The sequence below is a fragment of the Neocloeon triangulifer genome, unplaced genomic scaffold (assembly GCF_031216515.1).
Source record: "Neocloeon triangulifer isolate White Clay Creek 2 clone unplaced genomic scaffold, ASM3121651v1 ptg000002l, whole genome shotgun sequence".
Taxonomy (NCBI): Eukaryota; Metazoa; Arthropoda; class Insecta; order Ephemeroptera; family Baetidae; genus Neocloeon; species Neocloeon triangulifer.
The window spans coordinates 2,566,332-2,593,316 of record NW_026775545.1 but is presented as its reverse complement, the minus strand read 5'-3'; the positions used below and the strand labels follow the sequence as shown (position 1 = coordinate 2,593,316).

The 26,985-nt window shown below is 35.2% G+C and overlaps 5 protein-coding genes across 7 annotated transcripts in view; 2 read left to right on the top strand and 3 right to left on the bottom strand.

Annotated features, from left to right (window-relative positions):
• Positions 1 to 8,089, bottom strand: part of LOC132202104 (SWI/SNF-related matrix-associated actin-dependent regulator of chromatin subfamily E member 1-like) — a 122,656-nt gene extending 114,567 nt beyond the window's left edge. For both annotated transcript variants that reach the window (XM_059628849.1, XM_059628869.1), the window contains exon 1: positions 7,878 to 8,089. The gene's annotated coding sequence lies outside the window, so the exon portion shown is untranslated. The remainder of the gene's footprint in view (positions 1 to 7,877) is intronic.
• Positions 231 to 2,846, bottom strand: LOC132205367 (DNA-directed RNA polymerase II subunit RPB1-like). The gene is made up of 6 exons (XM_059634370.1): positions 2,758 to 2,846; positions 2,661 to 2,705; positions 2,561 to 2,596; positions 2,400 to 2,501; positions 1,219 to 2,348; positions 231 to 870 (listed from the first exon to the last, which is right to left on the bottom strand). Exons 1-6 carry the CDS (start codon positions 2,797 to 2,799, stop codon positions 354 to 356), a joined length of 1,872 nt encoding a protein of 623 aa, XP_059490353.1. The 5' UTR covers positions 2,800 to 2,846; the 3' UTR covers positions 231 to 353.
• Positions 3,362 to 11,743, top strand: LOC132202167 (odorant receptor coreceptor). Its single transcript, XM_059628908.1, has 9 exons — positions 3,362 to 3,478; positions 3,654 to 3,917; positions 4,912 to 5,292; positions 8,794 to 8,980; positions 9,131 to 9,362; positions 10,134 to 10,233; positions 10,367 to 10,471; positions 10,864 to 11,019; positions 11,213 to 11,743. Exons 1-9 carry the CDS (start codon positions 3,476 to 3,478, stop codon positions 11,261 to 11,263), a joined length of 1,479 nt encoding a protein of 492 aa, XP_059484891.1. The 5' UTR covers positions 3,362 to 3,475; the 3' UTR covers positions 11,264 to 11,743.
• Positions 11,744 to 12,615: 872 nt separating this feature from the next.
• On the top strand, positions 12,616 to 19,978 carry LOC132205164 (MFS-type transporter SLC18B1-like). Its single transcript, XM_059634073.1, has 12 exons — positions 12,616 to 12,756; positions 17,046 to 17,234; positions 17,530 to 17,625; positions 17,677 to 17,750; positions 17,815 to 17,962; positions 18,023 to 18,091; positions 18,158 to 18,296; positions 18,399 to 18,514; positions 18,825 to 19,015; positions 19,073 to 19,168; positions 19,267 to 19,435; positions 19,491 to 19,978. The coding sequence occupies exons 2-12, from the start codon at positions 17,088 to 17,090 to the stop codon at positions 19,716 to 19,718; spliced, it is 1,473 nt and encodes a 490-aa protein (XP_059490056.1). The 5' UTR covers positions 12,616 to 12,756; positions 17,046 to 17,087; the 3' UTR covers positions 19,719 to 19,978.
• On the bottom strand, positions 19,961 to 25,727 carry LOC132205163 (aminopeptidase A-like). 2 transcript variants are annotated; one of them, XM_059634071.1, is made up of 17 exons: positions 25,608 to 25,727; positions 24,865 to 25,068; positions 23,874 to 24,188; positions 23,661 to 23,819; positions 23,468 to 23,600; positions 23,021 to 23,205; positions 22,780 to 22,963; positions 22,562 to 22,718; positions 22,432 to 22,513; positions 22,184 to 22,364; positions 21,922 to 22,120; positions 21,384 to 21,670; positions 21,129 to 21,331; positions 20,690 to 20,854; positions 20,473 to 20,619; positions 20,336 to 20,414; positions 19,961 to 20,277 (listed from the first exon to the last, which is right to left on the bottom strand). In XM_059634071.1, exons 1-17 carry the CDS (start codon positions 25,700 to 25,702, stop codon positions 20,059 to 20,061), a joined length of 2,994 nt encoding a protein of 997 aa, XP_059490054.1. In that variant the 5' UTR covers positions 25,703 to 25,727; the 3' UTR covers positions 19,961 to 20,058. The 2 variants fall into 2 exon arrangements, with proteins under 2 accessions (XP_059490054.1, XP_059490055.1); XM_059634072.1 differs by lacking the exon at positions 25,608 to 25,727 and having other exon boundaries at positions 24,865 to 25,215.
• Between the last annotated feature and the right edge of the window lie 1,258 nt (positions 25,728 to 26,985).

The following is a 26,985-nucleotide window of genomic DNA, read 5'->3' as shown; positions in this document are numbered from 1 at the left end:
AGTTGAATTTATATATTTGCTTTCTATTATTGTTACCGTCTTACAACACTGCAAAAATAAATTAGATTTTTTTAACTCCTTTTATTTATTTTATTATTATTTTTTTTAGCCACGACTAAGTTCATTAAAAAGGCCAATATGGCATCTAGAAAACATAAGCTCAGCATCCTTTGAATGTATCTATTTTGTTTATATTCATGTGAAAACGTTATCATAGAAAAGACAGCAGATCCAATTTAATGTTATTTATTTTTATTGAATTCATTTAATACAATTTTCAGGGATAAGTATCCACAAATATTAATTTATTACCTCAGAAATAATTGATTAAATCAATTAATCAAATTGCGAGATTACGAAGTGCTTTCCACTGGCTTCTCATCGACTTTGGCGATCACCTCCGGCTCTTCCGGCACCTCCGCCTTCCTCTTTTTGTAAGTCTGCTTGGAGGGTGTGTAGCCCTTTTTGGCATATGGTCCGTTGTAAGCAGTGGCTTGACCCTGATTGTAGGTATTCTGGCCATACGACTGGGTTTTTGAGTATGAACTACCCTGGTATTTTGGTGCCTGACTGGTGGAGTAGCTGCCTTGAAGGTTGTAAGAGCTTCCACTGTACGCTGGGGCGACATATGATGTTGAAGGACTAGTATAGGTCACAGAATATGAGGGTTTGGTGTAGCTACTTCCTTTGTTGTTGGGATAAGTGGCTTGCTGATATGAATTTCCACTCTGGGTGTAGGATGAACCACTGGGGTACGTTTTCCCTTGATTTGAGCCGTATGAATATCCTGCACTATAGCTACTTGTCCGGGGGTAAGAGTTGCTTCCAGAATAGGATGGACTGGTGTAGCTGGAGGCAGAGTAGGGAACACTAGAAAATGTTAAAAAAAAATTATCTCCGAGAAAGACATAAGATATTTAAACAAATCAATTAAAAAGAGTGATATTCAAAAATGTGACTTCAATTTTTTTTTTTAAGGATTGTTGCGAGGGAAAAAAATTAATTGCCTTGGATTTTCTTGACTCCCATTAAAAATGAAAATTAGTTACCAAATTCCTATATCATTGTATTAATCAAATTTCATTTAATTATGAGACGTTAAGAAAATGTTATTTCTCAATGCAATGCGCCCCATTTGCAACATACAAGATAAAAAAGGAAGTTCTATCTACTAAGATAATAAATGTTTAATATGAATTATAGCAATTAAAACAATACCTGTAAGTAGCTGTGTTGACACTGTAGGAAGGAGCGTATGCTTGGCTTTGGTAAGTGTTCTGATAGGAATTTTTCGCAGGGTAGCTTCCACCACTAGACGAATAGGTGAAGTAGTTTGGTCCTGCATAATTAGTACTTCCGGAAGAGTAGGAGTTGACGGGGTAGCGGTTGTCAGTGGTTTGATACTGGTTATTGCTGTACTGGTTGTTCGCGTTGTAGCCCGTATTGGGTGTGGAGTATGAGTTGCCGCTAGAATACTTGCTTCCGGCACAGATGCATTGGCAGTCGCAGCTCTTTTTATTTGATGAGTAATCCGCAGTGTTTATGTAATCGTTGGCGTAGTTTGCACCAGAGTCGGAATAAATAGCATCATATGGGGCATAAGCAAGGTACGACTGACTGCATGGGGTAGCGGAATAGCTGCTAGGAATGTAGCTGTTAGACGTAGAAGTATAGCTATTGGAGACAGGAGTGTAGCTGCTGGCCGTAGAAGCATAACTATTAGACACAGGAGTGTAGCTGTTAGATGTAGTATAGCTATTGGATGCAGGAGTGTAGCTATAGGATACAGGAGTGTAGCTATTGGAGACAGGAGTGTAGCTATTAGACGTGGGAGCGTAGCTGTTGTACGTAGGAGTGTAGCTGCTGGCCACAGGAGTGTAGCTGCTGGCCACAGGAGTGTAGCTGTTGGAAGCAGGAGTGTAGCTGTTGGCCGTAGAAGTATAACTATTGGATACAGGAGTGTAGCTATTGGATACAGGAGTGTAGCTATTGGAGACAGGAGTGTAGCTATTGGAGACAGGAGTGTAGCTATTGGACGTAGGAGCGTAGCTGTTGTACGTAGAAGTGTAGCTGCTGGCCACAGGAGTGTAGCTGTTGGACGCAGGAGTGTAGCTGTTGGCCGTAGAAGTATAACTATTGGAAACAGGAGTGTAGCTATTGGACGTAGGAGTGTAGCTATTGGACGTAGGAGCGTAGCTGTTGTAAGTAGGAGTGTAGCTATTGGATGCAGGAGTGTAGCTGTCGACCGCCGCGGTGTAGCTCGTAGATGTAGGGACGTAGCTATTGCTATCTGAATTGTAGCTTCCACCGGTTGCCGAGGTGTACGCTTGAGTTTTTGAATAAGGGACCTGAGATGATTGCACATTAAGTTTTAAATTAATTCAACTTTTTTTCATTACCAGGTTTTCAATTGTGTACGGATAATTTTGATTTACATAAACGTCAGACTGCGGAGTATTGTAGGAGTTGGTGTTCACATTATTTCCTTGGTCATATTGATTCTAAAATTAGATATGCGAAAATTGAAGCAACTTTGCAATAAATAATGTGGAATATTTACGTTGCTGGCAGAAGTTGAGGCGCTGTATTGAGGCGCCTAAAAGGTACATGAATTACATGATTAATGAATAAAATTTAACCGAAATAAAAGCTACACTCACGGTAAATTTCTGCGAAGCATTAACACCCGAGATTGAAAGAAAGGCCTGAAATTATAGTGTTTAGTGAGGAAAATAATCCCAAAAGGTGGCAACTCACAGAAGCCGACAACAAAAGTAAAGCTGCTACTGGCGACTTCATGGCGATGTCTGAATGTGAACCCCAAAACCAGGCCTTTTAAATGAAGTGACTTGATAGAGAACCTAGCAAAATTTATTATCGCTTTATCGCATTTCGCTTGAAATTTCACTGTAAAAACGTAAACGAGGCTCGGCATTCACCTTAATTTTTTTTGCTGCTTAAGCAAGCAGCGGAGATGTCGCGGATCTTGCAAATTGTTAATGTGTCAAGGCTAAAAACGAAAATTATTCCGTTTGTTTTCATATTTGTTGAAACGGTGCAGTATTTTATTAAGTTCGTTTAAAGAATTAAAATAAAATTCTCATTAAAATCCAAACATAAATATTTTAAATTGGTTGAAATTAATTTTCCTGTATTTCAATATCAGAAAATAAAAATCTTAAATTAAATATTATGAGGTCCTCAGGTAATGCGGTTTTCCTTGGAAAAAACTAAAAACTGTCGATCAATTTTCCTCCAGTATCAAATCGATGCAAATTTTCCAGGTAAATGCGCAGAAGGAAGCAGAAAACGGCCTCGCGTTCACAAGGTAAGAAGCGGCCGTAAACTGGGCCGATTAATTATTCACGTGTTGCATGGGAAGTTTGTCACTTTTGTGTGAATTAATAAATCGCCACAGCTTAAAGGGTTGTATGTACACGCGACTTGGTCAGTTGGTCAGCCTCTCTTCGTCGAAATGGTGAGTACGCAATTCTTATTAATTAAAATTAATTGTGAGCACATATTTCATTTCAGTCGCAAATATTAAGTAACAATTTTGATTCTCAACTGGAGACTAAAATTTTGTACTCAGAAATTGATTTATTAACATAATAACTAGGTTCATTTTAAATTTTTTCTAAATTATTTTCTAGATGAAGGCGGAAAAAACGACCCAGCGGAGTCTTTCGGAGGACTTGCGGCCGCTGATGCGATTACTGCGGCTCTCGGGCCACTTTTTACCAGATTACGAAAAAGGTGGAATTTTCGGCAAATCAGTTTACTCGCTTGTGCACCTCAGCCTCGGAATAACGCACTTCATTTTCCTTTTGGTCAAGTTGTTGATGCAATTTGGAGACACGGTCTCCCTCATCAGCAACACCCTGACAATGCTGTTCTTCCTGCACGGAATTACAAAGGTGAGCACAAAATCCAAATCCTAATTATTTTAATGGAAAATTAGCCAATTAATCTAGTTTTTTTTTTCAACAAAACTTTCATCGGAGAATATTTTCATACTTTCAATTTTAACATTCAAAATTCAAATTATAAAAAAGTTGTTCGTTGGGGATATTTTGGCATCATAAGTTAAGTTAAAATTTTTAAAATTTTCATTCTATTGAAAAATTGTTATTTTAATTTAATAATTCAGCCATAAAACAGATAATATTATATATTCCATATAATAATATTATAATTGTATAATTACCAAGACGATAATTATTTTTAAAAGCCGTGTATTTAAAGCAAGCATTAATTAATTTACTGGTTTTGATTTTTTATTTATTCTGATTAATTCAAATACTGAAGTGAATAGAAAGGAACCAACACAAAAAAGTTGTAAAAATGCAAATTTCATTGAAATCTTATTCATATTATACAAAAAAATTATAAATAATTGTCACGCTAATGGTTAATTTTTTATAAGAGCAGATAAGAGTAGCAAAAAATTTTAAAATGTTTAAAAAACAATATTTGTTTTACCGGTTTAAATCATTTATATAATTTTAATTGTTTATTCCTAGATCATTCCTCAGAAAACAGGCAAAAAATAAATGAGAAGAGAAAATTGAAAAAAAAATCCAACACTCTTAGCAAATAAGTTGCTAAAACGCAGAGGTCTCAAGAGAGGTTCCTGCTGACTGAGTGAGATAGGAAAATAAAAATAAAAAAATTATAAAAATTGCACAATTTGTGAAAAAATATTGAAATTCTCCACAATTCATCTGATAATCAAGAACCAAAAGTATGAAAAAATTAATAAAAAATTGGAAATTTTATCATTTCTTAAGATGGGTGAAAATATGAAGGTTATTTATTTATTTAATAAAATATGCGTGATTTCAAAATGAAAATGTAGATAAATTTTTCAATTCTAAATAATTAAATTGATTCGTCGTGTGCATTATGCAGGCGTTGTACTTCGCAGTGAAGCGCAAGCAGTTTTACGCGACGGTGCGCACGTGGGAAAAGAGCCACTCGCACCCGTTGTTCGCCGCCTCGGACGCGAAACACCGCGCGGCGTTCGCGGCCGAGACGCGGCGCCTCCTGCAGCCCATCCTCGTCGCCACGGCGCTCACCGTCTTCTTCTGGGCCATCCACCCCTTCGTCGGCGACGCTGAGACCGCCACGCCGACGGCGACGGAATCGGTCTTGAACGACACGTTCGCCAATTCGACCCAAGACTCGCCGACGGAAAAGGCCCAGAAAGGCACCAAACTGCTGATCAACGCGTGGTACCCGTGGGACCCCTACCAGAGCACCTTCGCCTACTTCGTCACCTATTGCTACCAGGTATGATTTGCAAATTAAACCCAATCGAATTTTTAGCAAATTTTGTGGTAAAAATTTTCTTTTTTTTTTGAAGATCTTTATCAGAAATAAATAAATGAATAAGTCAAGCATAGACTTTCAAACTGAAAAAAAATTGCAAGCTCGCCGATTTCTCCACCATTGATTGAGTATTGACTTTGTTTCCTACGCCAGATCAAAAATCAAAAATCATTTTCTTAAGGAGAACCATGTTTGTTTATTATTAAAAAAAAAATTTAGCCAACTATCAATTTTTCCTGGTATTAATTATAAAACTTTAACATGTCATCATTCCACAAATTAATACACGAATATGCTGTAGTATTGATTTTTTTTTTAAAGTTCAACTTTTTGTTTAAATCTTGCTGTTTTTTTTCGCCCTTTCTTAACTTAAAATAGTTCTCGGTGCCCAACAGATGACGGCGATGACAGTTTTTTACAAATAATTTTCCTCATAACTGATGCATTAAAACTTCAATAATCTATTGCTAAAATTTGTGAGCCGTTTGCAAAAGAAGCAAATTATTGGAGGAAAAAGATGATAATATGTAAACAAATGACGTTCTTTTATAATTTATTTGAAATTATTAAAAACATTGCAGTTTTTTTACGTTGAAATAACATTTCTCATTCGTTATAGAAATATCAATAGTTTTGTGTTCAAATTTTCAGAGATCACAATCAGAGAGAATTATTCAGAATATTTACTTATTGTTTAATAATAGCCCTGATGTGTGATATTCTTTTATAGGTACAAGGATACCTAGGACAACAGTTGTAAATTTTGAAATGAAAATTTTCTATAGAAAAAGGGGCCAACTGTGATGAGTTTCCAAAAGAAATTTGTGCGCGCAAACGTTCCGAAAGTAAAAAAATCGTGAAATTCAATTTGAAAATTCCCATTGTTATTTGCCATTATGCACAGCACTGAGGCTGCGTGTGCGATGCCTGGCGGATGAAAGACGAATTAAAGAGCAAGGACGTCACATTTAAAGGGACGATTTTACGAAAATATCGATTTGTGAAGATATCACGAAAATATTTCCAAAATTAAGGGTGACGGCCAAAAAAGCAGCATAATTTACCGCACAATTTGAAGCTAAAAAAAGAGGATACACTTCAGCTCAGGGTCGCTAGGTACATTAAATCAGATTTTTTTAAATAAAAAGTACAAATATCTATGTTTCTATTGCTTACAAGTCCGTTTGCAGACAACTCCTTTTGTGGGCAACTACGTTGTGGGTTTGCGAGCTTCGGGCTGGAGGCGCGCTCGCCCGAGGACGTGGTGAAGGCCGGCTCCGGGCGGGACAAAAGGGCGGGGATCGTGGGGGGGCTCCTGCGGAGCCCCCCCACGAACACAGCCGCCCTTTTGTCCTCGCCCTCCGCACGGCCTTCCCCACGTCCTCGACCTCGCTGCGCCTCCACCCCTCGCTCGCGGCTTCTGCAAAAATTAATCTTGGGGGTTGCCCAACTCCGAGTTGCCGGTTCGTGGGGTGCCCCTAGTCCCATGTGCGTTTGCGAGCTTCGCTCGCACCTCCCTGCAAAAATTAATCTTGGGGGTTGCCCAACTCCGAGTTGCCGGTTTGTGGGGTGGTCTGGTTCGTGGTGTGCGTGCAATTTCCCCTCACGTGGGAGTTTTGCAAAAATCAATTAATTCAAAATTCAATCAGGATTGTAGAGTACCCAAAAATATCGCCCTTAAATGCCTTAAATCGATAAAACTGTCCCATTTTTATGCTAGTTCATTAATACACTACATGTGGCGTGACGGTTTTTTAAGAGGAAACTCTCGTCTAGGTGGCGTTTTTACATCTGTATGCATTAAAAGTAGTTAATAAACGCCTAATTTTATTTCAACTCTCATTACTTCCCATTTCATTTGCGCCGGCTTTTCCTTATTGAGAAATGTTCAGCACACTATGAGGAATGTTTTGATATAAAAAAATTTCATATTGACAACTGTTGTCCTCAATGAACTTCTGCCCTTTTATATCACTCTTGCGAACGGTCAGGCCTGCTGAATCTCAAGAGCAGATTCAAGGAATCTCACTTTCCAGTGTCCTTGGCCCCCACTGGGCCGGCGAGATAGGAGGAGAGGATTCAGAATTCGTTTTGTTTGGTTTTGTTTTGTTTTGTTGTTGGGAGAATTTCAAGGATGAGGAAGAAAGCAAATATGAATGCCGTTTTCACTCTCCTCTGGAGTCTGGAATGTCTGATCTGATGGAAAACGGAAAACCGCAGAAGGACGAAATTTAAAGAAATAAAATCCATCTGCAATTTTGTTCATGATGACTCTGATGATAATTATTAATAATTAATTTCTCCTGCTGGGACATAATTCATGTTAGTTTTTCAATTTAATTCATCATTTAATTAAAAAAAAAAAAATGAAGTCACGCAAGGCCACAAAAATACATACATAACTTTTGTGAGGAAATTATGGCAGGGATTCGGCAGCGCAGGGAAAATTATGTAAATAATACATAGAATTTAGCTAAAATTGGAAATTTTGCAATTGAAATTTTTACAAAGTGTAATGTTAAACAAACTAAATCTTGTTTTCTTACCTCAAATTTGGACCGAATCAGAGCCCAGACCTTCCCTTCATCCTTGGAAAGTCCAGCGCCTTCGTTGGAAAAAACGCCCCTCTTCAGATCATCCCACAATCCACTCAAAAAGAGCACAAAACACGCGACTTCACTTGATTTCCGGCACTCGTGGACGCAGCTTCCGAAAGTTCTCGTCCTCAAAACACAACGTTCGTCTCGGCACTGACCGCGACCGCAGATTCGCACTTTCAGTTGCAATTCACCCGAATCCGCGACCACCTGTAGTCTCGTGACACCCCCACCCCACTCGTGACTCCCATGATTCAAAAACAGTTCAAATAAACATACACCGGCTACCGGCAATAACCGGCTCCAGCCACAAAATATAAAACGAATGATTTTGTAAATTAAGAACTTAATTTTCATTAGGCTTTTGACTTCAGATTCTAGTCGTATATTTATATGAAAATAGAACAAAATTAAGAAGTTTCTAGCCGGCTAGTGAGGGAGGAAAAGGCGGGAAAGGGGGTGGACTTTTTTTTGGTCCAGTATTTATTCCTCGAGTGCTGGAATGCAGTTATTTTTTTATTTATATTAATTATGCTTTATGGCTCTGATACTTTAAGCATTTATTTATATAATATTGCTCTTTGTATCTAGCATCGGATTAAAGTGGTGCAAATTTTATGAATAATTTGAATATCATATTTTTTCAGAATATTTTTGAACAGATTTATAAATGAATAAAGGCAAATTACAATATTAAAATTTTTAGGGTCTACAGCTTATTGTTAGGTCCTTGATATGATAGAAGCTCATTTTTTTACTCTGGACATTTTTTGTTCTTATTATTAAAATTCTTTTTTGCGTTCATTGCTGTTTTATTTTTGATTCAGTGAAAATTAATTAAAATTTGTTATTAACTATTCTTCAGCTTTACTGGCTGTTGTTTTGCATTTGCCAAATCAATCTGCTCGATGCGCTGTTCTGCTCCTGGCTAATCTACGGCTGCGAACACCTTCGACATCTCAAGGACGCAATGCAGTACATGATGCAGCTGAGTGTGACGGACGGACTTTCTGCAATAGCCAGTGACAACGGCTATCTTATGGAAAATCTAGGTAGCTCTGAACTTGGTATAATTTTCAATTATGAAATAATTCTCCAACATATGAAGACTCTTATAAATATAAATTTTTAAACGAATAACCAATTTTTCAGAGGTCAAAAAGAAAAATGAAATAATAATCTTGTCTTGATTTATTTTCCAGACACAAAAATTCACTTTCCGAACGAAGTTCCGCCAGCAACGGCCCCAAAAATGGCCTTCCAGAGACTAAGGAGGGTCGTTCCGGCGGAGACACCACCTGTCCGGTTTGGTCAGACGATGGACTCGCTTATGATGAAATTTCCATCTGGTGACAACTCGGAAACTGGCAGACGAGGGGTGGTCATTCGCTCGGCCATTAAATATTGGGTTGAGAGGCACAAACATATTCTCAAGTAAGAGAAAATTTGCAAAATTAAATGCATTTTAAATTCAAAATTTTATTCCTAAGTGATAAAAAAATTAATTTCGACCTAATTAACAGATACACAATTTTATTAAAAGGATTAGCTTATAATTTTGATAAATATGTAAAAATATAAAACAACAGTTAAATTATTTCTCCAAGAGAGAAAGAAATTAATTTTTTTTCATCGGTAAGGATTGAATTTTAACTTGACCATTTATATTAAAAATGAACTCTGAAAATTTTAATTTTATTGATTCGTGTATATGACATATTAATCATGTGGATTTTGGACCACGACCAAGAATATCCAAAATATACATTATAATGTTTAATGTATTCTGATGAGAATGCCACAAGCCCGAGTTTCAAATTAAAAATTCAGTGCACGCGATTGATTTTGCTTGGTTGTTGCGCCCATAGTGCTCGCTACTAAATTCACTAACACAAACATTAGTGCAGCAACAGGGTCGAACATGAATGAATTTTACATGCTCATTGTGGGAAAAGCAACAACAGGAAACTAGACCGGCAAACATTGCCTCCAAAGCGTTAAATATTACTAATTTTATCAACATGTGATTATTTGAGCTGAATTGGAACTCAATGAAAAAAAAGGCAAAATTCTTTTTTAATGCAAAATTTTCGGAACAATTTGAACATATCAACAATAATAGAAGTATTACAATTTTTTTTTTTTATTATTTTGAGAGATTTTGATAATGTTTGACTTGATGGTTGAAGGTTTTTTATTCTGCAGGTATATCGAGTCTGTAGGCGACTCGTACGGAATGGCTCTTCTCCTCCACATGCTCACTAGCACCGTCACCCTCACTTTGCTGTCATATGAGGCCACTAAGGTACCTTGTTAGTCACTTGAAATGCTGCTGTCAACTCGAGTTACATAACAGAAACCCAAAACCAAACAATACAACATGACTTTTTCCCTTGCTGACAGTATCGCATTTTTAAAAACTCAATGTTAATTTTCAGATAACTGGCATTAATTTGCATGCATTCACTGTGATTGGCTACCTGTGCTACACTCTGGCCCAAGTTTTTCTTTTCTGCCTTTTTGGCAATCGGCTCATAGAGGAGGTAATGCAAATGAGTTTTTAGTTTATCGAAAAATGGTAAATTCTGTTGATTCAGCACTTTACCCTTTTCTATAAATAAATTGCACATTATAAAATTCAATTTATATAATTTTTTAACATTTGATCTTGACTATAAAATTATTGGCTATTTTCCATGCTACTGCTCATTAACATAAATTTATTCGATTCATTCGATTAATCCAAAAGTGGAACAATATTATTTTTTTGAAATTAAATTTCCCCCATAATATCTTGCATATTAGAAAATAAATGAATCTTAAGATAATTCTGAATCTTTTAAGAATATTTTATAATTTTCAACAAGGATATTTTGTCAAATCAAAGTACAAATTTTTGGTTGTTATGTAACAAATAATTTGAATATTATCGCAGAGTGTATCGGTGATGCACGCTGCCTACAGCTGCCCGTGGTACAACGGATCTGAGGAGGCGAAAACCTTCGTCCAGATAGTTTGTCAGCAATGCCAGAGGCCGCTCTCCGTGTCTGGAGCAAAATTCTTCACCGTCTCCCTCGACTTGTTTGCCTCTGTACGTCTGAAACAAAATCAAACACCAATAATTAAATTTTTCCTTGAATGGGCCAAATTTATCTAGAACTTCATTATTTTTAGTAATAAAAATGCTTGGAAAAAATGCATGCATTGATATTAATTAATAAAGTCAATGAAATTGTTAATTGAGATAGAACTATTTTTTTAATGATTAAAACTTTTGTTTCTAGGTGCTGGGAGCTGTCGTTACGTACTTCATGGTTCTCATTCAACTAAACTAGGCATTAGACTGACAGCGCTACAGACACACTATTTGTGTTGAGAGTAGTTTTTAAACTGTTACACATTTTTGAAAGAAAAAATTGCGAATTAAAAAATTCCCTAATTATAAGTATGAAACAGCCACATTTTTCAATGGAGGGGAATATTGGCCAGATCACGTTTGGTGAAACGTGAAATCAGCAGAGGCATTCAGTTTACCTGGTTAAATGTCTTACGGAGAAATGTACCCTGTTGGACTAGTACTACGGCCAAATCGGTTATGTAAACAGAAAAATGAAACTTTAAAAATTCAAAGACTATTTTGGGATTATTTCATCGAAAGTAAACTTTTGTTTTAAAATAGGTTTTAATAAAATTTTGCACAAAATGATTGCTAGAAACCGAGTATTTAAAAAGAAATTTTTTATTTTTTATTTCAGTTAATTTTGTTGCACTTATAATGACGGAATCAACTAATTATATATGAAGAACGAATAAAATTGTTTTCAATATTAATAGACTGGAAAGTTTTATTTCTTCAAATGTCATATTTTTATATTATTTGATTGAAAAACTGTCATATATGTGTTATTTTTTTATATCTATTGATATATTAAATCGGAAAGAAATGAGTGAAAGTTTTAATTTATAATTATAGTAATGTTGAAGAGGAAACAGCAAATGTACTTTTTTTAGCTAAAGCTGATCAAATTTACAAAAATCTAACATCGCAAATTTTTAAAAAGTTAGGAAGTCTAATTTCTAGTGCTTTGATAATTAATTAATATTCAGTTTTAGAAATTGAGAAGATTCATCCTTATTTCCCTTATTTCTACTGTAAAAATTATGGTGATTAAATTTTAAATTAATGCAATTGAAAAAAGTATTTTCAAAAATAAAAAAATGTTTTCATTGTATGAGTACATAACACTTTTAATTTTACTTTAATTAACTATTTGTTGCTTGCATGACGTTCAGAGTGATAGTCTCTTGTACATTAAATATTTATAACTAAATTTAAAATAAAAAATTATTTCATTTTATTGTAATATATTTGAAGAGCAAAAGATCATTTCAAGATAAATAATTTTGAAAAATAATATTATGGTCCTATTTTGAGGTACATTGTTAAGCTAAAACTGGTTTCGATGAAAGCAAATGTTCAAAGTTTTTATTTAACGTATTTCCCATAATTTGCTCACAACAACAGCCTCGACTTCCTCCTTGTTTGCCGTCGTGGCTTATCTCTTCATTTGCGTTATTTGGAAATCGGAGGCATAAACAGCGAGAAAATTGGCCCAAAAGTGGATTATTTACGAACGACTCATGAGTCAGCCCCACCTCTTTCTTGCAGCACCGAAGAAAGGCGTCGGGCGAAAAGCCGCGGCCCGAGTGCAGTCTCGATCCCGCGCCGCACGACACACAATCGTCCAGCATGCTTCCCAGAAAGACCGCATGATTGCAATTAGCTTTACAATCACAATAAGGACTCTTGCCAGACTTCCAATTAGGGGTGAGTTTGATTTTTTGCAGAAAAAAAATCATCTATAATAAAGATATTTTTAACTGTTTCAACTTGAATAAGCATAATTTAAAATTTTATTATTCTATTAATTAAAAATGATTTAAATTCAAAACTTCAATTTTACAACAATGTATGAAAATTGCAAAATGTGACACTAAAAAAATAAAATAAAAATTGTGCAAAGCCAATCTTCAATTTTTTTTATTACAATTTCATGTATTTCAGATCTACAGTTTTTTTAATTAATTTTGAAAATTTTCGTTAAAGAAATTTTTCCAATTTATTTTTCATTTACTTATTTGGTTATTTATCATTTTTTCTTTCATTTAATATTTTAACCGACATCGGTGTTACATAATACAAAGTTTGATTCTTTCCACTCCTCATTCTTTACAGTTTTAGTTTTTAAAGAATAAAATCAAAAGTTTTAAGTTCTTTTGCTCTCCTCGCTCTTGACTTGAAATTTAATATATATAATGTTATCGCTAAAAGCTAATCAACGTGGATGGTTTGGGTGCGTGTGCAGCCCGGAGAAAATCAGATCTCTTTTTTCGCTACAAATCGCAAACAGTGTCGATTGCGTGCTGACATGGCCGTAATTAAATGTTTATGGCAGATAAGTGGATTGCCACTTTTTTATTTTTTGTTTTTGATTAAAAAATCTATACACCGAAAGGAAACTATTTTGTGTTTTGGCGTTGGCCGGTATTTTAATCAAAATTCAAATCATGCAAATATTTTGATCGGCGAATTTCGGAGCACGTGTTACATCGGCAGACTTGGCACGTTCGGAAATCGTGCTGGGCGAGGGAAACACGTTTTCGAGGCTGAATCTTTTGCGTTCACTGTACGAAATCCTCAGAGAACTGAGAACTGGTCCTGACTAGATGTATAAAAAGATCGAATATAATGCCTAAACGTGTTTATCGACCGACGCTTGTTAATATTTGACCGCCCCTGGCGTTCTAAAGAGCAACAAACCTAAAATTGGAATTTGGTATTTTCATTCAATTTGAAATTATTGAAGCAACTAAAAGCAGTACTGAGTGAAACAGAAATATATATATGTATTTTTTTTTCTAAATATAAAAACATTACAAATTTGATGATCAGGTTAAGAATTGCTCGAAGAACTTGACCAGAAAATGAGGAGAGGCATTATTTTTAAAATCAGTTTCATAAAAAAACTTAAGTCTAGGAGAAAACCAATTTTATTCTAACAATAAATCTAGAACTGAAAGTTTTTTAAACTAAAAGTATATATAAAATAACTTTTATGGCGAGGATTTTCTTGATCTTTACTTTTTTTCCCCCCAGACTTTTACGGTTAGAAAAGTTGAAGGATTATTCAAAGTGGTGTCGACTGCATTTCAAAATCAAGCTGTCGAGAGGCTATGCAAAATCTGCCGCAGTAAATCTAAAAGAAAACAGGTTTGCCGCTCTTTGCAACAAGTGCATGAAAAAGTTGAATAAATGTGCATTATAATTATGATTAAAACGGTGTGATGTGCGCGATTTCTAAGGAACGGATTATAATAATAATTATTATGCACATTAGGTTGCACCACAGTTAATTGCAATAATTTCAACAAATTACAGAAATTTCCAATGCATTAAGAAGTTCTATTTTATTCGTAAATCAATACGATTGTTCAAAACTTTCAAAAGAGTGCTTCTGTTTTCTTTTCTTTTTTAATATACATAAAATGTCACGTGGATATTTGGTGGAGTTGGTGGGAGACAGAAACGCATTTCCGTCTCATATAATATACGCAGTCGGCCTAGGCAATGACCCAATATGAGAAATGCATCTCAAAAGCACGTGACTCTGACCAAGAAAAAAAATAAAGCCTCTCTCCAACGCGAGAGCTCAATAAAGATGAAAATGAGAGATTTCACCGCGGGATGCTGCAACAAGTTCTCCTATAGTCTGCATCTGCACTCGAATGTGCTTATAGATTTCAATGCCGGGCAACTTCACCTTGTATAAAAAATGCATGGAAAATTTAAATGAGAAAACTTGATTTTCTTTGTATCGTTTTTTAATACAATAAATTAAATTGTAATTAAATAATTTTCAGCCTTTCTATATAAATTCCAGTGATAAAATTCAAAACATTTAAATTTAAATTGAGAAAAATAATGAAAAATTTATTTTTCAAGAATTATTATTATTTTTTTCTCCTCGGTCAATCGAGATGAAAGCAGATATTGTGTGTGAGTTTTGTAAAAAGTGACATTTTGACGGTGTAAAGTGCAAACTTCTAGAAATAAAAATAAGCAGCATTAATTTCTGGGGACTGAAGAATATATAATAAATAAAAAATTATAATATTCATTAAAAAAACTTTTTGTCACCAAATGAAATAAATTTATTGCAAAAGCTTGACAAAAAGGATTAAGAATTTAAATTTTCCATTTCGCCTCTCATTTGAAAGTCTTGTACTTGAGGAATACCATTCGGTACTTGTTTTTCACGCCAACAACGTCACGTCCGATAATAATTTTGCACCAAAACGCGTCTAGTGACAGCCGTCCAAAAGGCTAACTCGTTCGAAACTTGTTATCGAAAATGAGTTTACCTTTGACGCCACTTGGCTTAAACGAAAAAGCCACGGTGCTGCGTTTGCGCCTCACCAACTCGGCCTAAAACTGGTTTTCCTCGCCAAGGTACACGTGAACGGCGAAGCCAATTTGCCCTGCCTTCACGTGTACGAAAAGGTTGAATGGCTATAAATACCTTTGCAACTAAATATCCAAGCTCGCAGACCAAACAACCAAGAACCAAAATAAATAAATAAATTATGCAAAACAATTTCTGAAACTCAACCTTGAGAAAGTTGAGAATATAGAATAGAATATAATAGAAAAGAAACACACGTGATTGTTGAATTAATTTTTTTGAAAGTTTGAAAGTTCCGTACAGCTTAATCGATAAATAACTCAAACTGGGAATTTTAGAAGAAATAAAAAGATTTTCAGTTTCCTTTTAGCAAATATTTCAAGAATTCATAAATAATATGTGCATGTTTTGCAGCATTTTTCAGGTATTAAAATTGTGTTTCAGAGAATTGAGCTTAATCTTCTTCAGTTTTGACCTTCATTTCTAAGAACTGGTTTTCAATTTGTTTTTCTTTAACAGTTTAAAACAATTAATTTTATATTCATTCAAAACTCGTTTAAGCATATTCTCAGTTGCTGGGGGATATTTCAACTAAAAATTTCATATGATGCTTGTCAACAATTTAAAAAAAATTTCAACTCTAATAAAAAGTAAAAAAAAATAATGGTTGGGTTTAATTTGCACCACATGTTTGTGAGATTTTAAAAGTCTTATTCACTTTTCCCCTCTTAAATCTAAACACCAAACCAAAAAGTTATAAAATTTTAAAAATCGATCATAATCTTTACATTTACTTTTCTTTACTTCAATTGTTTATCCCACTAAAATTTCGCAGTTTTTTTATGACATGTCATAGCTAAAAATAACCAACACAAAGCATTGTTTTTATTCAGTGTCTGCTAAAAACCATGCACATTTATATTCATCGTTTAGCACTGCGCGGCAATGAAAGTAAAATCTGCGCTCCTCCTTGGCAAATTCTATTTTTAGGCGGAATCCCCACTTCTTTTCAATAGATCAGACATTCAACCAAAGCCAAGCGGGTTTTTGTATGATGTGAAAACGATTGGCAAATGCGACAAAATCAAGACATGTCACGTAACGGTGGCGCAAATGCGAAAGTTGCGCAAAAAAATCATTGAAGGCCAACTTCACCTTCCAAGTATCTGCAAAAATTGATCACAAATATCACAATGAATCAAAATGCAAAAGCTATTAAATTAATAATTAAAAATGCACGACTCCTGCATATATTAGATGCATTATTTTGAATTTTTTTTCTATGATTTTATTAAAAATATTTTCTTATTTCTTCCTTCATAAGAGTTAATAAGGGATAAAGTCAATTTCACATGCGTTTAAATATCTTCATTGATGTAATTGACAGGTTCATTAAAGAGGCCGTCATTTGATATTTTATGCTTGGCGTGTGCCCAAGAAATGCATTTTTCAAGTCAGTGAAATATATTGATTTGATCCACCTCATGTGTGCCCAGAGAAAACCGCAAAACGGAATCTGCTTTCAGAGGCGCCGCTACTTTGCGTCACTTTATTAACAAATGCCCCACTTGCTGCTGATATTAATTTTTTATTTTTGCTCCTTCCCGTTGCAGTTTCTCGTGACGTTTTTTCACTTTCCATTTTCTGCCTGCAGGGTGCCTTGACCTTATGACCTAGTCAGCAAGGTTGTGCAAAAATGGCTCCAGAGTCTCCAGACGCAGTTGACCACCGGACGAGGACCAAGTTCACCAGGCAGCAATGGGCCACCATCGTCATCATCGGCAGCGTCCACTTTGGAAGCGCCATTTGCATCTCGCTTCAGGCGCCCTTTTACCCTCAGGAGGTCCATAAACATTTTAAAATTTTTGTTTGGGAATTACGAAAATTTTACCAAAAATTTAAATAATTTTAAAAAACATGAAATATGTTTAATATTTTACAAATTTTATTTAAAAAAATTCTAATGATTTTAAGAGGGAACAAATTTTTTTTTCGAGAACGGAGAATTTAATTTATTTATTAAAACTGATATCTATTTTACTATTTGAAATTATTACAATTAAATATAAAAAATAGCACAAATGATGCTTAATTTTTTTAAAGGAAATAACTAATTCTGTTTAATTTTAAATTTTCAGGCTGAATCTAAAGGTGGAACTGCCACGGAATATGGACTGGTTTTTGGAATATTTGAATTAACTGCGTTTCTGAGTAGTCCCTTATTTGGCCAATTTGTAAGCAACATTAAAAATTAAAAACCTGTTGACTGATTTTTTTTTAAACAGCTCCCAATTACTGGAGCGAAAAGAACTTTGAACTGCGGAATCGTCGTTGCTGCCCTGTGCTCCATATTTTTTGGGTATAATTAACATTTTTTTTTTAATTTTGTCAAAATTGTAAAAAAATTGAATTAAATTTTGCAGGCTCCTTGACAATTTCAAGTCGCACGACTGGTTCATCGGATTGAGTTTCGCAATCAGAATTGTGGAGAGTCTGGGCGCTTCGGCCGCCCTGACTGCGGCCTTCGCAATCACAGCTGCTGTTTTCCCAGATTGCGTCGCGACAATTTTTGTGAGAAAACAATTTCATTAGTTATTGACTGGAAAACTTATTTATAAATTTATTGTAAAGGCCACACTGGAGGTGTTCTATGGCGTCGGTTACATCGCAGGACCGACGATCGGTGGCTTCTTGTTTGTGGTAGGATGACTTAATTCACAATTTTGTCAATATTTTCAAAAATTTTGAACATATTTGCTCAACCAGGCCGGCGGATACGTCTTGCCCTTTGTGGTCATGGGCTCGGTCCTGCTGCTGGTCGGAGTCCTTATTTACTTTGTGCTGCCCGCCAACGTAGGACAAGAGACGCCAAACAGCAACGAGTCGACCTCGGCCAACACTAAATGTACATTGACCTTTGATTGTTATTTATATATTTCTTCATTGTTGATTAAATAATGAGCTATTGCGTGGAATTGAATTTAAATTAACTTTCTATCTTTCTCAGGTGGCGTTTTTTCTATACTGAAAATTCCTGCAGTCTTGATTGACTCGATGTGTATTGTATCGGCGTCTTCCAGTATGGGATTTTACTCGGCACTTTTAGAGCCACATTTACGCCAGGTATTTTTCTTTAAAATCATAATTGGAAGATTTTAGCATAAAATATAAAACAAAATTTTAGAAAACAGCAACTTTGTATTTTCAATAATTGCTTTGTTTACATCATTCCCAAGAGGGATAAACAATGATAAATAAAAATAACTTTGATATCAATATTATTTTTATTTTGTTCTAGATGTAATAAGTAATTTATATTATTTATTTATTTTAATTTTATATTTATTCACTTCATAGTATTTGTATTTTTTAAGTATTTTTGTTTAACATGTTGTAACTTTGTTAATTTATTTGACTTCTGGTTGTTTTTTAGTTTAATCTGACCGAAATTTGGATGAGTGGGATGTTTGTGCTGAGCGGAGCAATGTACGCGATTTCCGCGCCAATCATAGGCTTTTTGTGTGACAGGAACGTTTCTCCAAAACTTTTGAGCCTGATAGGATGCGCGGCAGTTTTTGTTGGGTGCCTCCTTGTCGGGCCAGCACCGTTCTTTGGAATAAAAGCGTAAGTGGTTTTTTTTTCAAAAACATCGAATTATTTTGTAATGATTTTATTTTATAGAACTCTGACGCTGGCGATTGTAGGGTTGGTAATTCATGGCACCGGCTTAGCCCTCATGCTAGTCTCGTGTTTCATAGACGCGATCAGATCTGCTGTGTAAGTTGGCACGATTTAAAAATAATATTTAATTAATCATTATTTTTTAATTGATTCTAAGATTATTAATAATCCATGAAAAAATTTTAATTTTACAGATCAGGTGGATTCAACAATGACTTGAGCACCTACGGTCTCATTTCTGGCCTCTGGGCTTCAAGCTTTTCTTTGGGGGCCTTTGTTGGACCTTCTGTGGCTGGATTTCTGTTTGACCAAGTTGGCTTTGAAAACGCCACTTATTATGTGCTTGGCACTCAATTGATTATGGTAGCAAAAACAAAATAATATTTAAATTTTTTTCATTAATATTATTTCGTTGCAGTTTATAGTGATGCTGGTTTTCTTGCTCTTCAGAAGAAGGAAGATGCGAAAAATGCAAAACCTGTTAAGTTTAGTGAACGACGAGAGCAACGAATCAAGTTTACTCATTGACGATGTGCACGGCAAGGGAATGCACATGAATATTTTGGAAGCCACAGAGTGGGAGTTGCCAAAAGGCTACGGATCGATCTCAACTCATCCCTTGAGAGGTTTAGAAGTCTACGGTTGACCGATTTTTATGCTTTTCATTTTAAGTTGCAGTGGTATGCAATGTTTTGTTCCTGCACTGAAAGTTTGATGTGTTTCAAATTTTATAAGCATAATAATTATAATAACCCCGAGGGCATTTAACTCTGCTGGGCATTAAAACTCCAGCAAGATTTATAAGACCACACAAATATTAAGTTAAAGAAAGACGTTCGAGCAGAAATAAATTTAAAAGATTTGTAAATAAATAAAAAGAATAAAGTATTTATTTAAAATTCATGTTTTTAGTAAAAATGATTTTTATTATATTATTATTTAATGAAGATCTGCGTAATTTTGTATATTTTACAATTTCGTCTGTGCTAAACCCAGTAACTGGCCACAGCGGCCGTCAGCAACAGCAAAGGTGACACAATAGCGATCCCCGCAGATCCGCCGACTCGGTCTTCAAAAAAGTTCAGCACGGTCTTTTTGTTTTTCTGCAACCAGGCAATGTTTTCATCAACAACAGCAATCGCAGCTCGAACGGCCGCCTTGATATTTTCAGGCTCACTCGGGTTGTCAGTCAAGAATTTTTGCAACTGAAACGTTTTTAATAAATTTTAATTTATAGTAGTTCAAAGCCAAAGTTTCCCCAACCTTTGCTTTTTGAGCCTCAGTGTTCAGTTTGGGCGCGATGGCTCCAAATAATCTACTGACAGATCCAAATGCCTGGTACCTGTTTTCATTTATTAAAAATTAGGAACTTTTAACCCAACAAATGAGCTAAACCTTACGTGACTTTGATATCTGCAAATTTGGTAACCAGAAAATCAAGTGCAATGTTGATGCCCATAGGGTTTCTAATGACGGCTACGAAAGCATCTCTTGTGTCTTGAGAACGGATCAAAGAGCCTGAAGTTTTTATTGTCTCGTCCAATACTCTGTAATAAATTTAATTATATTAGGCTCTAATTTTGTTTAATAATTTTATTTTTTTTTTTAAATGTTTACTTTTGAAGAAGTTCCGTGGTGGGTGCGCAGCCAAGTGAGGTCAAAATAGTGCTCATTTCTGAAGGCATGCTCTGGGCTTTTGTGTACCTCTCAAAAAGGAAATCAAAGTCTTCCTTGCTTTTCATACCGTGGCAATAAATTACGCTCCTCAGATCAGGATCAATTCTGATAAATTTAAAAATAAAAATTGGTTCGCAATTGTTAAATATTAACAATAAGTGATAAAAACATTAACTACAAAACTAGCCAAAGAAAAGGTTTATACGTCGTTTTTTAAAGAATTTGCATTTTATATAAAAAAAGTAAATAAGGCTGAAAACTATTTAAACTCTTCTTGAAAAAAATATAAATATATTTTCCAAAATGGACCAATAAATTAAAAAAAAATATATATATCTTCATGAGAACACAAACAAAATAATTTTTTAATATTTCTTACGGATTTTGGAAATCGGGCGATGAGCGACTCTTCCACTCTTGGAAACGCGCAACTGCTTCTCCTCTGCAAGCGTCGTCGCCCAAATTGCAAGACCACTGCAGAATGAGATTCTTTTTCAACCTTTTAACGTGGCCGTCTGTTTCTTCAAAGTCAAATCCGTTCACCGATCTGTACAGCGGCAACAATTTGCTTGAAACGTAGGCCTTTATTAAAATAGATTTAATATAAAAAATTTTCGAAACGTTTTGGATTTACGGTGTAGAATTGACGCGAATCCTCAACCTCGTCAACCAATCTGTCGCCAAGGAAGCTGAATGCCTTGATGGCGGTGAACCACGGCAAATACTCGGTTTCGTGGCTCAGGTACTCGGTCAGCGACAGAGCAGTTTCGTACGGTAAGTATTCGCCTTTGGCTAAAGCCATTGAGTCGTCGATCAACTGCGCTCTGTTGAAGTCGGTTATGATTACCCACTTTTCTTTGTCGTTAAGGGTGGCAGTGATCAACTTCCAATTTTCTTCGTCATACTGAACTCTGTAGTAGCCTAATTTAATTCAAAGATTTAGAAATAATGAGCATGTAAATTCCAAAAAGAGGTAATAAAAATAGAATTATGAATTATAAATTCTAAAAATATTGGAATTTCCAATTTGGAAGTAAGTAGCAAGAATTAATTCATATAAATCTTTTAATTGTTTCCGTTCAATTTTTCATTCACTTTTAAATTTAAGATTTGAGAAAAATTCAAAAATGCTGTGATCAATTTAAGCTATATATATTTTGTAATGAAATTACCTGTAATTCTGGGATTCAAAACGACCCACTCAGTCTTATCCAAATCATTGTCGGTGATAGTCAAAACTTCGTTCGGCTTGAGCCAACCTTTCGTTGACGTATCTTGCCAGTTTCCATTACTTTTCTGCGTTACGAACGTAATCGGAATAAACCACTTTTCAGGACTTTGAGCTGTTTGCTTTGTTGAGAAAAATCTCTCCTATGGTTTTATATAAAAAATGTTATTCAACCTTAACTATTGTTATTTAAAAGCTCGAGTGACCTGCTCAAAATTCATTTGTTTCGTTTCGTAGTTCCTCGTCACTTTGATCAGTGGAAAGCCTGGCAAATCCACCCACGTGTCCATCACCTGCGCGAAAGTGACCCTGTCCGGCAACGCACCCTCAGGAACGACAGGGGTTAGGCTGGCCCACAATTTGTCCTTTGTCACACTGGAGTACTCACTAGTAATTAAAATAATTCAATTAATTTATCAAAAACTTATGGTTATTAAAATATTTGAATTTTTACTTTGCTGTCAAATAGTTTTTTATTCCATTTCGGAAGTTTGTTTCGCCAACGACGGTGATCATGAAACGAACAATGGCAGCACCTTTAAGAAAATTAAGCCTGATATTTTTTTAAATCAGTTTTTAGCTACCTTTGTTGTATGCGATAGTATCAAATGCGGCCGTGGCCGAAGCTGGCGAGTCGACTTTATCGTTAGTCAAAGCGTGAGTCGAGACTCTTGAGTCAACTTCGAAGGCAGGATGCAGTCTGTCCATGATAAAGGCGAGGTCCAGTTGGTAAGTCTCAAACTTTTTTTTATCAATCAGTACGTTTAAAGAAATAAAAAAAAAAAAATCAATTATTACTCACAAAGTTGGAAGCGAAATATTCAAAGTACGTCGCAAATCCTTCGTTCAACCAAATCTCGCTCCACCAATCGGGGCTGACGAGATTTCCGAACCACTGGTGGGCGAGTTCGTGCGCCACGATGGTCAAAATGCGTTGCTTGTTTGCGGAGGTCGAAAATAATTTGTCGTGAAGCAGATTAGCCTCTCTAAATTTTAAAGTAAATCCAATTTTTTTTTTTTTTAAAGTTGGAAAATTTTCGAACCTGTAGGTTATGAGGCCCCAGTTTTCCATCGCTCCGGCGGCAAAATCGGGAAGGGCGATTTGATCGACTTTCATGCCACTTGCGTAGGGGTGGCCAGTGAAGAACTCCATATAATCAACTATGAGAGGGGTCTTTTCTAGGGCATAGGAAGTAGAACTGTCGACAAACTCGCGCCGTGCTAGTACCTTGACGAAGGGAAAAAATATAAAAAAAATTCACCATCGTTGAGCTTGAATAAAAAAAACCACACCGCGGCTTTTCCTCAATGGGGTTGTTTTTCTGATTGTGAGTAAAAAATGAAAAACAATCAATCATAATTCGTAGTTTGAATTGTTTGATGGAAATTTTTAGAGCGGGAAATTGTAACAAGAATCACCCAAAAAAGCAAACTCATCATTAAAGACTCATTTTTAGCATTTAAAAATTTATGATTTTAAAATTAATTACCCTGTAATCTTTTCCTTTGTTGACGGTGCCAACCGATCCAAAATCGTGCACAGCAAAAGCCACCAGATATGTAGGCATCTTGACTGACTCCTTAAAATTAACCCACACCCAACCTTTGTGAAAATCGCCAGATCTAACAATAAGATATTTTATGATAAAATTAAATTCCTCCACTTTGAATTATAATTTTTACACTTCAGCATTCTCGGTTTCAATGGGCATGTTTGACGTGACTTCTCTCAAAGGCTCTCTCGCAATGTGCAGGGTGAACGTCGCTTTGAACCACGGCTCATCAAAGCACGGAAAAGCGCGTCGAGCACCGGTCGGTTCGAACTGCGTCACTCCAAGCCACCTGAAAGTCCGTTGCGCAAATTTTCCTTTTTTTTTTAACGAATAATATTTCTACTTTTTGTCTCCTCGGTAGTTGACATAGGAACTGCGATAGAAACCGTCCAACTCGTCATTGATTTTGCCCACGAAATAAATTGTGATGATCAAGTTTGAGTTTCCGGGAATGTTATTCACAAGGGTGATGGTCAAGAATTGTTTGTCGTCGTCGCTCTGCACGACGGAGGCAATTGCTAATTCGAGAGAGGGATTGCTGACTGGGGTCACGGTCACGTCTTCTTTTGAGATGGAGTTCTTCATATCGTAGGTATGCATCCGAATAATTTTTGTTTGCTGCGTCAACTTCACCCAAATCTTGACAACGCCGTTGAGACTGAATAGCAAATTTTTATACAAAAAATAATTTTAGTTTGCGGTGGATGCAATTTTTCTATCATTTTGGTACATTGCGTTTGAACTGCAGTAAATTTTGAATTTAATTTTTAAATCACAAATTTCTAATTTTACTATATTTTCAAAACCAGTCATGATATAATATAAATATTTGAGAAGGAGGCGAGTTCAAAACGAAAATATTTTTCTTAATGTTGAAACGCAATTAAGGTATTTAATTAATTAAGGTAAGGATCTTTTAATCGCCCCTTGAATTTGGATGGTTTAGATATCCTGTTTCAACAACATTCAAAGTAAAGAATGTGTGATTTAAGAATTAAAAGAACTCATTGCAAGGCCAATAATAAGCTACCGATGCAGTAATAATAGCATCAGTCTCAATTTAAAAAATGAGAGTACTAATCAATTGAAAATTAACGAGTAAATTATTATAGTTTTTATAGATATTGTTTCCTCTAAAAAAAAAATTAATTGAACCAAAAAAATTAATAAATTCACATTACGCTTATAATTATTAAATCATTTTCAAATAAATTGAAGGCAATAAATGGCAATTCTAAAATTTCAAAAATTCTGTTATAAATTAAAAAAATTGTAGCAGTCATTAAGATTACGTTTTTCAAGACAAAATATTCAAATTTTTTTCTGTTCTTTACCTAAATTTAGACAATTCGCTGGGCGCATTTTCGAAGTATGGGATTAAGGTGACATCGTAATGGTCCGGTACGACAATTCTGGGCAGAGCATAGTCTAGTAGGGCGGAAGGAGCGGCGTCGGAAAAATTTTGTGGCACAACAGGATTTCCAAATGTACCAAAACTAAGGCAGAGCACCAGTGCCAGTCTCGAGATCATTTTGTAACTACGGAAATTTTATTAAGTTGAAAACTGCTATTTGTACGTGATTAGAGAGGTGTTGGTCGACTGTAAATTGGATGAAATAAGTATGTTCACACTTGTTAACAACTTGAGCTTATCGAAAAGTGGTGATCGTTTATCAATTCGCAACGGCTATTATTTTCAGACATTAAAGAAGCCGCCAATGAAGTTCAAATAAAATTTCTCATTTTTAGTTTTTGCAGAAAAATTTGAAATAAATATATTTTAACCTTAAACTCTAATAAAAAGAAATAAAGATGACAATAATTTTATCATAATTATTTTTTCTCTGGGCAATAAAATGGTTAATCCGCAAAATCGATTGGGTTTTCACCTAAGGATTAAAATGTAGCATTACGCGCGTAAAAAGAATTATCGCGAGAAAAAACTTGCTTTTGCTAATCACTGATAGAAACAAAGTTCAAGTTGAGCAATCGCACTTCTCGTTTATCTCCCAACGATCACTTTTCGATGCAGAATTCAAATCATCTTCAAGTCGGAATGAATATTAATCAACTTTACCAGCAGCACTTTTCAGATGAGAGTTCTCGAAGCACATTTAAAAAGAAACTGCGAACCCTGAGGAAGAGAATTGCACTATATACGGCGCATTGCATCACACCGCCTGTTATCAGAAACAATAATTAATCCTTCCAGCCGAACCCAGGGCTACAGACTACAGACCGCTTTTGGTGCAAACTTTTTTAAGGACATCAGAGTAACAGAACGTAAAATAATCCCTAAACAATCTTTTCATTGCAACTCAACTGCCGTAAATGCGCTCATCTTCCCATATATATCTTTTGACAATCAACACAAAAATTTGAAGCTGCGAAAATGGCATACAAGTCTGATTATCACTTAATTGCATCTGTAAAACTCTAGGGATTTTTTCATCCCTTTTCCAATAAAAAATCAAATCAAATCAATTTTATTGAAAGGTACAAATTAAAACTATCACAAAATTAAGAATGAATTTTTGCAATTTGCATAATTTTTCCAACCAAAAAATTCCTAATTATTTCTTGGAATAAAATGGTTTTTTATCTGTGTATAACTCACTAGATGCCAGCAAGTAAATATTGTTGCGAGCGACCAATGATGATATTTATTGGTGGTCATAAAACTTCTAATAAAGATCAGCACTTATTATTTTGGTCTTTATCAACGCTTAGCAAGGTAACAGTACAAGTTGATTAAAATCAGCAATTTATCAGCAATAGACTGTTGTGTTTTCATTTGAGAACTTCTACCATTACATAATTACCGTGTCATAAAACCGAAATAAAAACTTTAGCCACTTCTTTGATATTTTCCCGTTTTAAAACAATGGCTGTGTTTTTGAACAATTAATTCGCGTACTTGTCACTAAACACCGTTCATTTAGGACGCGGAGTTAAGAGATAAAAAAAAAAACTTTCTGAGTGCGTCAAGGAAACTGATGTAGACATTCAGATTATTGGTGACTATATAATATGTATGCACCGTCATCACGCTTGTCGCTGTACAGAAATTTTTTCAATGATAACGACGGCGCGAGACGTCTCGCTCAGGAGCTCGTGTGCAAAGAACGAAATTAAATTGTATATTGTCAATTTCAAACGACTCACTCAAGAGACGGCGTCGATAAAGTTCCACGCACGTGTCACACAAATGATTGATCGCCCTTCAATTAATCAAATTAATTAGTGTGGAATTAAAATTAAATCATGTGATAAATAAGTATAGCAGAAAATGAGATTAACCCGAATCAGCTCGCAAAAATTCGATTATGGAAAACATGTCACGAATAATAATTATAACGTTGGCGACTTTTTCTCTTGTGAAAATAATCGTCATCATGTGCAGAGTCATCCATCATGAAAAAATTAAATTTTCGTTACAAAACAAAACCTAAGAT

Coding starts and splice junctions, on each gene's coding strand:
- LOC132202167 (XM_059628908.1), top strand. Junction 8,981..9,130: donor CTATCTTATGGAAAATCTAG/GTAGCTCTGAAC, acceptor TTTATTTTCCAG/ACACAAAAATTCACTTTCCG. Junction 10,234..10,366: donor TGTCATATGAGGCCACTAAG/GTACCTTGTTAG, acceptor GTTAATTTTCAG/ATAACTGGCATTAATTTGCA.
- LOC132205367 (XM_059634370.1), bottom strand. CDS start 2,799: ATGAAGTCGCCAGTAGCAGCTTTACTTTTGTTGTCGGCTTCT. Junction 2,349..2,399: donor CGTACACAATTGAAAACCTG/GTAATGAAAAAA, acceptor CAATCATCTCAG/GTCCCTTATTCAAAAACTCA. Junction 871..1,218: donor GTCAACACAGCTACTTACAG/GTATTGTTTTAA, acceptor AACATTTTCTAG/TGTTCCCTACTCTGCCTCCA.
- LOC132205164 (XM_059634073.1), top strand. CDS start 17,088: ATGGCTCCAGAGTCTCCAGACGCAGTTGACCACCGGACGAGGACCAAG. Junction 17,751..17,814: donor CTGTGCTCCATATTTTTTGG/GTATAATTAACA, acceptor TAAATTTTGCAG/GCTCCTTGACAATTTCAAGT. Junction 19,169..19,266: donor GACGCGATCAGATCTGCTGT/GTAAGTTGGCAC, acceptor TTAATTTTACAG/ATCAGGTGGATTCAACAATG.
- LOC132205163 (XM_059634071.1), bottom strand. CDS start 25,702: ATGCAATGCGCCGTATATAGTGCAATTCTCTTCCTCAGGGTTCGCAGT. Junction 21,332..21,383: donor ATTCGCGTCAATTCTACACC/GTAAATCCAAAA, acceptor ATTTTAATAAAG/GCCTACGTTTCAAGCAAATT. Junction 20,278..20,335: donor CTGAGGCTCAAAAAGCAAAG/GTTGGGGAAACT, acceptor AAAACGTTTCAG/TTGCAAAAATTCTTGACTGA.